This window comes from Volvox carteri (assembly GCF_000143455.1).
Source record: "Volvox carteri f. nagariensis unplaced genomic scaffold VOLCAscaffold_24, whole genome shotgun sequence".
In the NCBI taxonomy this organism is placed as follows: Eukaryota; Viridiplantae; Chlorophyta; class Chlorophyceae; order Chlamydomonadales; family Volvocaceae; genus Volvox; species Volvox carteri.
Window position 1 is genome coordinate 679,147 of NW_003307567.1, and position 11,731 is coordinate 690,877.

The following is an 11,731-nucleotide window of genomic DNA, read 5'->3' on the forward strand; positions in this document are numbered from 1 at the left end:
GCGAACCACACACGATTGAAGCTGCTGCCAGAGCAAGAGTGTAGTAGGAGTAGGGGGAAGGGGGAAGGGGTCGGAACTAAGACCTGCTGGCCTTAGAGGTGTAACCGCCTGCCTGCACTGACCCTATCCTGACTTGTCCGGCGACAACGACGTGCACGGTATCCGTCTCTGCTCCCCTCGCCCCTTTTCCCCGTCTTTCGCCCCTCCTCCTTCCCTACCCGTAACGAAAGCTGGTGGTAACTTGGTCATCGGCAGTTGTTCCTTTGTGGCCCTACCTGCATGCAATCCCGCACCCCCGCCTTCGACCTTCCACCTGGCCCCCAACAGGTGATCCGTAAACCGAAAGGGAAGACAAAAAAACAGCAACAGGAGCAGCAACAACAGGGGCAGGGACAGCCAGGAGGAGGGGGAGGGGGGGTCTCCGGAAATATCGCCCTCCGACGGAGCCCTTTCTTCGGACTATTCCGGTGGGTAGGGGGTAGGGTAGGCGGTAGCGAATTACCCCCCGCACAGTAACTTCATTGCTCCGTACATTCGGGCCTCCCTTATAGGTGTCGTTCCTGATGTTGGTTGTTTACCGCTGTCGTATTCTTTTTCTGTTGCTTCCACCGTTGCGCCAGGGTGGGATATGCCAACGTGCTGCTCGTCAATGTGCACCTGTCGGCGGACGAGGATGAAGCCAGTGAGTTTTTCAGGAGCACCGTACGGCAGTACGGCAACCAACTATGCACGTATACGTACGCAGTGTGTGTTTGGGTGGTGCTGCGACTCGTCCCTTCTTGGGACGCATTGTGTGTGTGTGTGTTGGGGGGGGGGGAGAGTTATGAAAGGGTGTAGTCTGAGGCCCCTCCTCACAAAAGGTATCTTTAGGTGCCTGTTGCGCCTTGTACGGCAACTTTGTACGGCGCCTGGGTGCATGCTGAATGTGAAAATGTAATATTCAAACTGGATCCGACCAGCACAACCAACCATGAGACCAGGGTGGGCAACTCGAGGTCATGACCTAAACCAATTTCCTCACGGCGAACCCATAAGGCCCCTCACGTGGCGTATGTCGTATGTCGTACAGGATCCGAGTTGGAGGCCCTGCACCTGGTGGCCACCGCCATCCGGGAGCCCAACAGCCACCTCTTCCACCGCCACTGCCTGGGAGGTCTCTTTCGGAGCCGCAAGCCGCGCGGGCTGCTGGCGGTGCTGGGGGACTTCAATTGCCCCATGAGAATGTCGGGGGCGGCTGGGCCCGCCTCCGGCCAGGTAAACGAAAACAGTTGGCAGAGGTTCCTGCGCAACGGCTGGTTCGACGCGCTGATTACCGGAAATAACCCCCTCAGCGATAACCTCCATGGCGGCGCAGCGCCGCGCCCTACTTTGCATACCAACTGGCACGCCCAAGAACTAAGAGCGTTCGACGCCATTTGTTTGCCGCTGACCCACGCGGGCCTCGTGCAAGAGCGAGGGGTGTGCCGGCCGCCGGAGCCGCAGCCGCAGACGTCGGATTACCCCAACCACCTGCTATGTTGGGTGCGGTTGGATTTGGGGCCACTCCAGGAGGCGCCGGGGAAGCTGCGGCCACTGGTGACGCCGCGGCTGCAGCTCGCTGGGGAGGGGGGTGTTGCGGCGGCGGCGGGGGGAGGCGGCTGAAGGGGCGTTTGTTGCTGCCGGCGTCGGAGCAGTTGTTGTGGGACAGTGAGCGGAAGTCTTAGTGTCGCAGTTTGTGGTGTAGGGTGGCGTGCAGCGCAGTGCAGTGCTCAACAGCGAGTGTGTGTGTGTGTGTGTGTGTGCGGGCGCGTGGGTTTCAAACAAGCAAAGGGGGAAGGAAGCGTACGTACATACGTACATAGGTAAATACGTACAACCATACGTACGGGAGACGTACCTGAGGATCGTTACGTGTCCATAGACGTATCATATATGAGGAAAGGGGTCGCACATGCGACATGGGCCACAACAGGAGAAGCAACAAACGCGACACGTGACACGGGTTACTGTGATCCCTCCAGTTCGAGCCGCCGTGTGGTCAACCGTGTGTGGGTGTTTGAGGCGGGACGGAGTCGCTGTGCTGGGTTTGTTTAGAGTGCAGGCAATGGAGGGCCACCTAGCACGAAGGGGGAGTGAGCTTAACACGTTGATACGTGCGGCGGTCCATCGCCCGGGGGTTGGCGCTTCGGTTGCTCCCGTGCTGAGTTGCCGTGCTTTTCCTTTTGGGGAGCCTGCAAGGGAGACTACTACTAATCTCAAATCTGCCGGGTCGACAGCGGCCCAACTCCATTCCTGGTCGGCTCGCAGGTTAACTTTATCCCAGGTCACCACCGTCCATCAACTAGGGGCGCAATACCTTCCGCCATCGAAAGGATTTTTGACCCTAACGGTTATCGATCCCGGGATCTCCCGGGGGCAATGGTCGCGCGTTACCAGTAGTGCCAAACCCATGTATGAATGTGTATGTGTGTATGTATTGATGTAAATATGTTACAGTGCCTAAGCTTTTGTACGGACCCTTACATCACACCTGCTGTCCCTGCCTTATCGTACGGGGCGGAGGTGTGGGGCCCCGACCTTATTAACGTGAGTTTTGAACGCGCTATGACTAACCCTGTGGTCGAGGAACTGCGTGTGCATTCATGCGATTTGTGGTAGGTGCACGAAATCCCGCCATGACTTGTCTCTACCGTGATAAGCTATGTCAGTGAGGCCACTGCCGTCCGATTGGGCCAACCCTGTTCTTAGGTTTCGGAGCTCCGTGGTGAGAGACCCGGCGGGACAATAATGTGCTAAGACCCTATAGCTGACCCGGGGGAGTGTTTCCCACCGGAGTCACTGCATGGGGTTATTGAGGCATATGCCGGTCTCTGAACTGGACGGGGGCATCTTAGTAGTAAGGAAGGGAGCACGGCTGGTGCGGATTGCTCGCTCACACCGGGGCTGTATGCACCTGGTGCTCATGCGTTTTAGATAATAATGAGGTTGTTGGGAACTGGAAGCTAACTAACTAGCAGGGGCAGGGGCTGCTTAAACAACATGCCGCTAGGATAACGGACATGTATAGCAATACGAAATATTATTTTATATTCATAATTTATTCGGGTATACTCACAGGTGGACTTTAGGATAGTAGGTGGGTGTTTGGACCCAGGGAACGAGCGGGAACGGAAATTTGCGAAAGCGTAAATTTGCGAAAACAGTTTCCGTCCGCATCCGCAAGCAGAGTCTGGTTTCGCGGATAGGAGGAATCTGGATGGATGGATGGATGTTACAAGCTTCAGCGAGCTCGTACGGCCCAAACGAACCCGGAGGCTCATGAACCGCTTTGACAGCGCCGTCGATAGGGAAAAGAAAAAAAGAGAAAAAGTAAACGAAGCAAACAAAACAAACAACAAAAAAGGAAAGTTTTACGCAAGAAGAAAACGGGTGTTTATGAGAAAGAACAGCGTCAATTTGACTCTGAAACACAATTGCCTATTACCGCCGAGAAAGTTAGGTAGTTAGGTGCTCATGCCGGGAGCGAAACATCTCAAAAATAGCCTTTGCAAGACCACGCTGATCATCCACTTGCATGATATCACGGATGTTCGCATTGACGGGCACACCGAGGTCCCAGATCTTCTGACGCGCAGACATATTCGCCGGACATTCTACCAGGAAGTGTTTCTCATCCTCAATAGCACCATTACTACGACACACAGCGCACACGCGGTGCTCCCTAGCCCTGTTGCTCTCACTGTTAACCGCCAGGTCAGAGACACACAAACGAAAGCGGATTAGGGCACGATGATGCGCCGGGGGGATATAACCCGCGTACGGCTTCGGTGGCCCCATCCAGTGCTTATGGCGGCCCATCTTCACGCCGGGCTTCCTACCGTCCGTAACGAAAACTCTAGGGTCCACATCTAGCCTATCATTCGCCCAGTCGTCGTTGACACGTGTCCTAAGGGTATCCATCAGCGCTTCGACATCAAGCTTGCAAGCCGAGTAACGTCTAACCCTCATATCAATGCCTCCCCCGACTGCCTCCTCACCCCAGTCATGCTCTAAGTGGTTAAGGATACGAATGACTTTGGATCCCCAACCATCAAACTGTAAATTCGTTACTAACGCCAAACGAATTTCCTGACGAAAGGCGCTGTGGTATACGCTACTAGTATCCTCCACCAAACTATTCCAGAAGCGAAATACGGATTCAGCCCAGTGCAGCTGTAGCGGCATCTGACCTAGCTCCATGAACAGAAGCTGGAGGGGTGGTACAGAAGTCCCTACCAATTGTTTCATGAAAAAGATTTGGAGCTTGACCATGCGGTCTCGTATAGCCACATCGAAATAGCATGACCGCGGTGCCTCGTTAGCCGGATAGCCCTTGTCCAACATCGCGAGAACCTGGTCAGCCCCCCACACCTGCGAGCCGTATGATAAGACAGAACGAACTTGCGCATTGAAACACTTCATGCCGACGCTAGGTAGCAGCAGACCCTGCCGGCGCAGCTTGTTACGCAGAGCAAACATGGCCCGTTGGCCAGCCGAGAACAGCTCATCCGTGCAAGACGCAAAACCCGAGTCTGGTCCGAAGTGCAGCCCCAGATAACGGGCGCGTGTTTTCCAAGTGACCGGACGGAAGATCGGTAACCCCTCTTCAAGTGCGCGCATGGTGACCAGGTTGTATCCGCTGAGAGCATAGACCTGCCTTCTAACCTGACCATTGGGGTGAAAAAACAATAACTCACACTTTTGCACGTTGACAGTGAGACCGAAAGCCTCTGACCACTCCCGCAGTGCCCGTAATAAGCTCATCAACCGTCTCAATGACATCGCGAAGAGGCTCAAGTCATCAGCATAGAGAGATAGGGGCACTCGACGTCCTTCAACGCTAGGGGTGTCATGGGCCGCCATGGCGTCAGGAAGTGCGACGTCTAGGGCATCGATGTAATCTGCAAAACCTTCGACAAAAAAACCGAAGAGCGTGGGGCTCATAGGGCAACCCTGCTTGACCCCTTGGGTGGAGGGAATCGCCTCTCCTTTTGCTCCATCAACCTGGACTCGCATTTCCACCCGATTGTAGCAGCGCTTGATGACATCTAACGCAGAGCCCGTGACTCCTCGTTCCTCAAGTCTAACCCAGAGCAGCTCTCGATTAACCCGGTCAAAAGCTTTCTCAAAATCAATCTGGCAAACAAACAACGCTTGTCCGGGGACGTTAACAAAATCCTTACGGCATCGGTCTGTGAGGTGTCGCACCAAGAACAAATTCTGAGTGGTGCCGCGCCGTGGTCGAAAGCCACCCTGATAAGGGCTCCGCGCACCACAACGTTCCCCCCAGGCTTTTAGCCTCCGGTCGAGCAATAACGCATAAAGCTTAGACAAAGCCCCACCGACGGCAAGCCCCCGGTAGTTTTTTGGATCCATGACGTCGCCCTTCTTGTGGATGGGTGTGAGGGCGGATATCTCGAACTGCCTTGGGTAATCCCCAGTCGACCGGATATGTTCCAACAGACGCAGCAAATACGGTGCAAGCACCATCTCTTCCTTTTCGCCCACCTTTCTAGTGGCATACTTATAGCACTCAGCAGGGGCCCTTTCAAGTCCTGGGGATTTATTGTTGCCCAGCATTTATAGTGCAGCAATGACCTCTGCCAAGGTAAACGGGGCACTGAGGGCCGCCGCAGCAGCTACTCTCTGATTTCGGGCTAAGCAGCTCTCACCAGCCCAGCCGCGCGGTATTGTAAGTGAGCACCCATTTACGAGGTTCATCATGTAATCCGCTCTAACCTCATTAAAAGCGTTGATCTCGTCGTTGTATAGTGCGTCAAAATAATCGCGCCAGCTGTTGACGTCACGTATTGGGCAATCAGGTGTCGCCCCCTGGTTAAGTTGCCGCCACAATGCACGCGGAGGAATCTGGTTCCGCACTTCTCGCGCTTGCGGTACGGCGGAAAGTCAAATCCACGATTTTGCGCGCAATTTCCATATAAATAGCTTGCAGAAGCGCTTGACTCTAAACCTTGTTTAGAGAAATGTCTGCTGCGAGCCCTGAGAAGGGTGCCGATGAAGTTTCAAGCCAATCGGCAATCGTTGAGGTCCTTGCAGTCAAGAATAAGTCCGGTAGACCGTGTGACGATACCTGGAAGTTCTTTGTTCGAGGCAATTACAGCACCTTCGGAGGACAGCGGCGGGTCATTAGTGAACAACTGATAGTGGGGGATGGACAAATGACAGTGATCCTCGTCCGTCCCAACCCCTTGTGTCGAGACTAGACAAGCGGCCCTCTTCGTTACAGCCCCTGGGTGGGTCGGGAGTGGACAGTGAGCCACGTCCGTCACAAACTAATACATTGAAGCCTCTACGTGGAGATTTGCACGAGTTGGGGCCGTTAAAAGCGGTTAGGGACCGATCATCATGACAACACCCCCTTAGCACTGTTCCTGACAGGGCGCACGACCGCCACAAGTTTTCGTATAGCTATACCATGCACAAATACATAATAATAACTGCATTTTAAGGTTTTCTAAGATATCCGCACTTTCCGAACTATTTCCGCAAAGGGTGCAAATCTGCGATAATTATCGAGGACTGGTATACCCGCAATAATTTGGATGGAGGATACGATGACATGACGTGTCCTATCCCGTTATCCCGTTTCTTATTGTACCGTTGAAGCAGGTATATCCCAATCCCAATCCTGGGGGGGGTCCCAATCCTAACCCTGAGGCTGGGGTCCCAATCCTAATCCTGTTGGTCGTGTCGTAATCCTTATCGTGGAGCTGTAATCGTGTGACTGATTCGGTAAAACCTTAATTTTGGCTGGGGGGTCCAATCCTAATAGAAGGGTGCCGTGACACGGAAACACAGTGCCATACAGGCGCGAGGCGATGGCAATGCAAGTGCGTAAAAACGCCCAATGCAATTTTACAGCGGGTATATGATCAAACGAAGTAAAACTTGAAACATAAAAAGCAAGCTGCGCACCCTGGCCATTTCTGCAGTATCGTGCCATATGGAAGAGTTTAAGCAGGGATACTGTGTTTAAACACCTTGATGCAAGCATTTACAGATGCGACTGTGGGGCGGTCGAAGATAGAATGCACGTTGAGAGAGGTGAACCAATGGTTCACTGTCCACACTTGCAGCGCGCCAGAGATCTTCAATGCCATAAATACCAGGGGCTTTCACAGCTATGAAGCACAACCCAATAAGCAGGACATGCCTCGTGAAACGATGTCGACATATGATATTGAGCCAAAAGTTGTTAACATGTGCGCATAACAATAGACTCATTCATACAAAGCCCGAGAATTAACAACAAGCCCTTGGGCGGAGTAGCTAACACGTCCTTGGGCGGAGTAGCTAAGAGAGGTGATCCAATGGATCACCATCCACACTGGCAGCGAAGCAGAGACTTTCAATGCCAAAATCATCGTGGGTTTCTGAAGCAGCTGGCCGCGGTCATTGCGGTTTCGATGTGGTAAACGAGGAATAAACGAGGAATGAAAACCTTAGCATGTGTTGGCCACATGACGGCTGCGGCTCCCGAAAAGGGCAGCCCCATCCAGTGCTTATACTTCGCCATTTGCACTCCAGGTTGCTTCCCATCTGATGGGTACTCCTCTGGCAAGACAGTCAGACGCGTATGGTCCCATCCGCTCATCAAACGCTCTCTTAGTGCCGTTATCATCGCTCCTTCGGGTAGAGGTTTAGTCAACAACCAGTCAACACGCTCCTTTACCCCCACGACTTATTGCGGTATTCCGCTCCAAACATTGCGTATGTGGAAGTGTTCTGTGGGTGGGTGGAAGCCACTGCTAGCAGTGGGGATATGGACAGCTTGTTCAGGCAGCCGGACGCACATCACAACCGTTTACACACACGTTGAAAAGGGGAAAATGTATGGCGCCCCGGCGCTGTCGACGACACAAAGTTTGTAGAACCGTGGTGCACTGTAGGGTTGTAGGGATGTAGGCAGGTCTTTAGGCCCCAAAACAAGCGGGCGGCTGTGGTGACTGCAAGGTTTTGATACCAGTCTTTCCTTTCAGGCGTGCAACACATGCTGCACGAGGGCGCTGCGAAACACACCTGACGCGCCAGCAACATGCAGCAACGTTGCGCGTCTTGATAACAGCGCACAGCTATCATCGGCCTGCCTGCCGCGCCGACCGAAGCTGTATGTGCCCAGGCTTAATGCCGCTTGGTGATTTTTCAAGGAACCAGCGCTCCTCTCGGGTCGGATGAAGGCCAGCACCACCCTTGCCGGCAATGCGGTGTACGTTGCCCATGCCCGCTGCTTATGAAGGCTGCTCTCAGCAAGCCAAGCATGCGAATATTCTATTCTCCAGTGAAAGTTTCCTTTTTTAACATTGACGCTTTCTTCTCGCGTCGCCGCGAGCTATCCTTTATACTGGTGTGTATCTTTTTTATTAATTGTCTTTCTTCTTTTTTTTCTCTCGCAATTTTTATTTATGCAGCCATTATTAAGCAGTTCAATAGTTCTGTGGACTCCTGCATGCCAAATGACCTGCGGACGCGCCCGCTCGACTTTTTACGAGGTCTGGGCCTGAAATGTAGGATTTTGGTGCTGTGGAAGCTGATGTGGCTCTGCCAGTATTGCCACGGCTGACGGCGTTGCCACTGGCACTCCGGCCTCAGCGGACCCACTGCACCCACATGAGCCGGGACTAGCATGGCAGCAGGGAGGTTCGTACGTTGTAGGTGCGGCGCCGCGTTGGGGGGCATCTGAGCTGGGATTCATCGCCAGGCCTAGCTCTGAACGCCAAAACGCCTCTGTTTTGTCCCCTGCGTCATGTAACGCGCCGTTTTACGAGGTCACATGTGTTTTCATTGCTATTTGCAATCTGCTACCCAGGCAGGCAATTTCCAATTGGTGCATGAGCGCGTTGTGAAACCAACCTGGGACGCCGGCAACGTGCAGCAATCGTTGCGTGTCTCCGTTACACCGCACTGCTAACATGGGCCTGCCTCGCCGACCGAAGCTGCATGTACCCAGGTGTAATGTCCCTTTGTGATTGTTCAAGAAACTCCGCGCCGTTACAAGACTCCATTCCGGTCGCACAAACGCCAGCACCGTGGTTGCCGGAATTGCGTTGAACGTTGCCCATGCCTGTATCGCGCTTGTGAGGTCCATACTTTTGATGTCTGCCTTTTGTTACCTTGTCGCCATCTCCCTCGACAAAAAATGCTAGCGAAGTTTCTTATTTTTCATTGTTTCCTATATTTCAGCAGCTCATTAAAACAGCTCTTTTTACTTTCCCGACTGTCCCTATTTGTTAAGCAGCTTATTTTGTTTTACTTTCCCGACTGTCCCTATTTGTTGTTGTTGTATTTGTATTATTGTAAGATTTTTGTATTTAATTGTATTTAAGCAGCCAGTATAAAGCAGCTCAATGATACTTCATTCTTTAAAGCAGCTCAATTAACAATGATTCTGTGGTTCTGTGGACTCCAGCATGCCAAATGACCTGCGGTCGACTTCACGCTGCTTCACGCTGTGGCGTTTCGCAGTAGCGGGGGCATCCCGCTGGCCGGTTCGCACCGCAGCCAAACCGGCGTCCGTCAACGCCCGCCCGCGATTTTCCACACGCATAATGCTTATCCCACCAGCACTTCTGGCTCCTGAAAAGGACAGACCCTTTGTTGCGCGGCTCGCCGATGGGCTTCACATTTTGGGCATGATAATCAAGCCGCTTCAGGTGCTGTTCACGGATGACCGGCCCTATTTGCCTTTTATTGTCACTTACTAACAGGAGGCGAATTCCTTGATGGTGATAGTCTTTTGGTAATCTGTTAGCATGGTTTTGGAAGGTTTATGATTCTAATATAATATTGTGGAAATTGCAGTGCATTCGGGCCTGTAGGCGGGCCGTATTCTTGCAGTTCTATGACGTGGCCTGTGGTCAAAATAGGGCCGGTCATCCGTGAACAGCACCTTCAGCTCCCCTTTGAATTTCGCCCGGCCGCGAATTTTACGCACATACGTGTCAAGCCCGCGTTCTCGGCTTTCGAGAGCTGACCTTTGCGCGGCCGGCCGTGGCCTTCGCATTTTGGAATTGTACGGAATTTCTATTCGGCAGTCGTACCTGCATATCGTTTGTATGATAAGCTGCTTAAATACCAGGGGCTTTCGCAGCTATGAAGTACAACCCAATAAGCAGGACATGCCTCGTGAAACGGTGTCGACATATGATGTTGAGCCAGTAATGTTAGCATGTGCGCATAGCACAAGAATTATTTACACAGTTTCCGACATTTAACCTACTTATATATTGGATAATTATGCATATTTATCGCCACGCGACTGCCTTTGGAAGCGTCCCTCAATGTCGTGCAGTTGGTTCCGGAGGAGACGCGGGGCCTTGGCCATGCCATCCATACCTTTCGTGTCGAGGCCGTCTTCGTTAATTTTTGCAGATTGTTTAATCGCAAGTTTACTGATCAGCAGACGCCTGTCAGAAGCATGGCTGGGGCTCCTGGAGCATATGGCTTCTGTGATCAGGAGCATGAGCGCCAGCCTTCTCAGGTAATAAGCAATTATCTACTGTAACATCTCACGTGACCACGGCGCAACTTCGGTGACTGCCAGGGCTGGTGACTACCTAGTGCACCAATGGATCACCATATCGACAGTGCCCGTCTCGATGGCGAGATGTATTGACTGGTATGCACGACACGTTGCCTGACTAATGCAGAAGAGGTAATGGCTTGAGGCGCATGTGGACCTGGGCTTTATGGCGGACCTGGCCAATTTGCTGACCAACGGGCCGGAGCTCGACGCCAACGAGGCATCGGATGCAATAAGTGCGCACCAGCTTCTCGAGAATGGGCTGAAGGACCTTGCGACCGTGAAGGCGGTGACTGACGGTAAGGTCGCATTCGATGCGGTTGAGTAGCAAGAGCGTTAGACCCTGCTGGATAAAATATAATCAAGCTCCTTCAGCAAATGCTGAGCACAAGTTTTGTTGGGGGTCGGGACCTTGGATACTGGCTTACGCAAGGTGTAGCTGCGCTTGTCGATGTGGCACTCCGGAATGCACACCGGAATGCGCACGTACTGAACACACCCACGAGGCACCACCAAGTCTTCGAGGTTTCAGGGCGCTTATGCATCCTTTTCATTGTAGCCGTGCTAGTGCTAGACACAGGCCCATACATACACCCATACACACATTTCATGTGCACATCCAAGAGCATACCACATGAACAACCTCATGCTTCGCTTGTCTCGGGAGCTTTTTACCTCACCCCAACCAGAACCCAATACACCTAGTTTTCTGAGCCATGTTGGTGCCTTTGTTCTCTCCATAATGCATGCGGTGCAGGGGTGGAGACCCACACTGTGCTTGTGGATGCAAAACCGGCGATTTCATCATTGTGGGAGCTGGCACCTGGCCTGACAGCAGTGAAGGCCCTTCAGCTCACCAAGGGAGCTTGTGCCCCGGCTGTGCAGCGGCATGAGGACTCCTATGAGGACTCCAGCTAGGGGGGCAAGAAAGTGCATCACTGGCTGTTGTATCCTGTATGCTTACTGTTAAGCTCTAGGCTCGGTTGCCTAACGGTCAGATGCCGGTCCGTTCAGTTCTAACACTGTTGTTATTAACTAATACCTGTTTGTATCCGCTGCCGTTGATAACAGGTTTAACTAATGCTAATATTAGTTTATTGGCGGCTTGCGACTGCTGCTAGTCGAGTTCGCCATCTAAATGCCGCACTGCTGCGGAAGTCCATACCGGCGTAT

The 11,731-nt window shown here is 52.8% G+C and overlaps 2 protein-coding genes across 2 annotated transcripts in view; one reads left to right on the forward strand and one right to left on the reverse strand.

Annotated features, from left to right (window-relative positions):
• Positions 1 to 1,641, forward strand: part of VOLCADRAFT_92092 (uncharacterized protein) — a gene marked incomplete at both ends in the record, with an annotated part of 5,372 nt that extends 3,731 nt beyond the window's left edge. Inside the window, 3 exons of the mRNA XM_002951470.1 lie at positions 328 to 467; positions 621 to 682; positions 1,070 to 1,641. Coding sequence (XP_002951516.1) covers positions 328 to 467; positions 621 to 682; positions 1,070 to 1,641 — 774 coding nt within the window. The remainder of the gene's footprint in view (positions 1 to 327; positions 468 to 620; positions 683 to 1,069) is intronic.
• A 6,880-nt stretch (positions 1,642 to 8,521) lies between these two features.
• Positions 8,522 to 9,124, reverse strand: VOLCADRAFT_92093 (uncharacterized protein; the record flags this gene model as incomplete). Its single annotated transcript, XM_002951554.1, has 2 exons — positions 8,522 to 8,775; positions 8,890 to 9,124. 2 exons carry the CDS (start codon positions 9,122 to 9,124, stop codon positions 8,522 to 8,524), a joined length of 489 nt encoding a protein of 162 aa, XP_002951600.1.
• Positions 9,125 to 11,731: the final 2,607 nt, after the last annotated feature.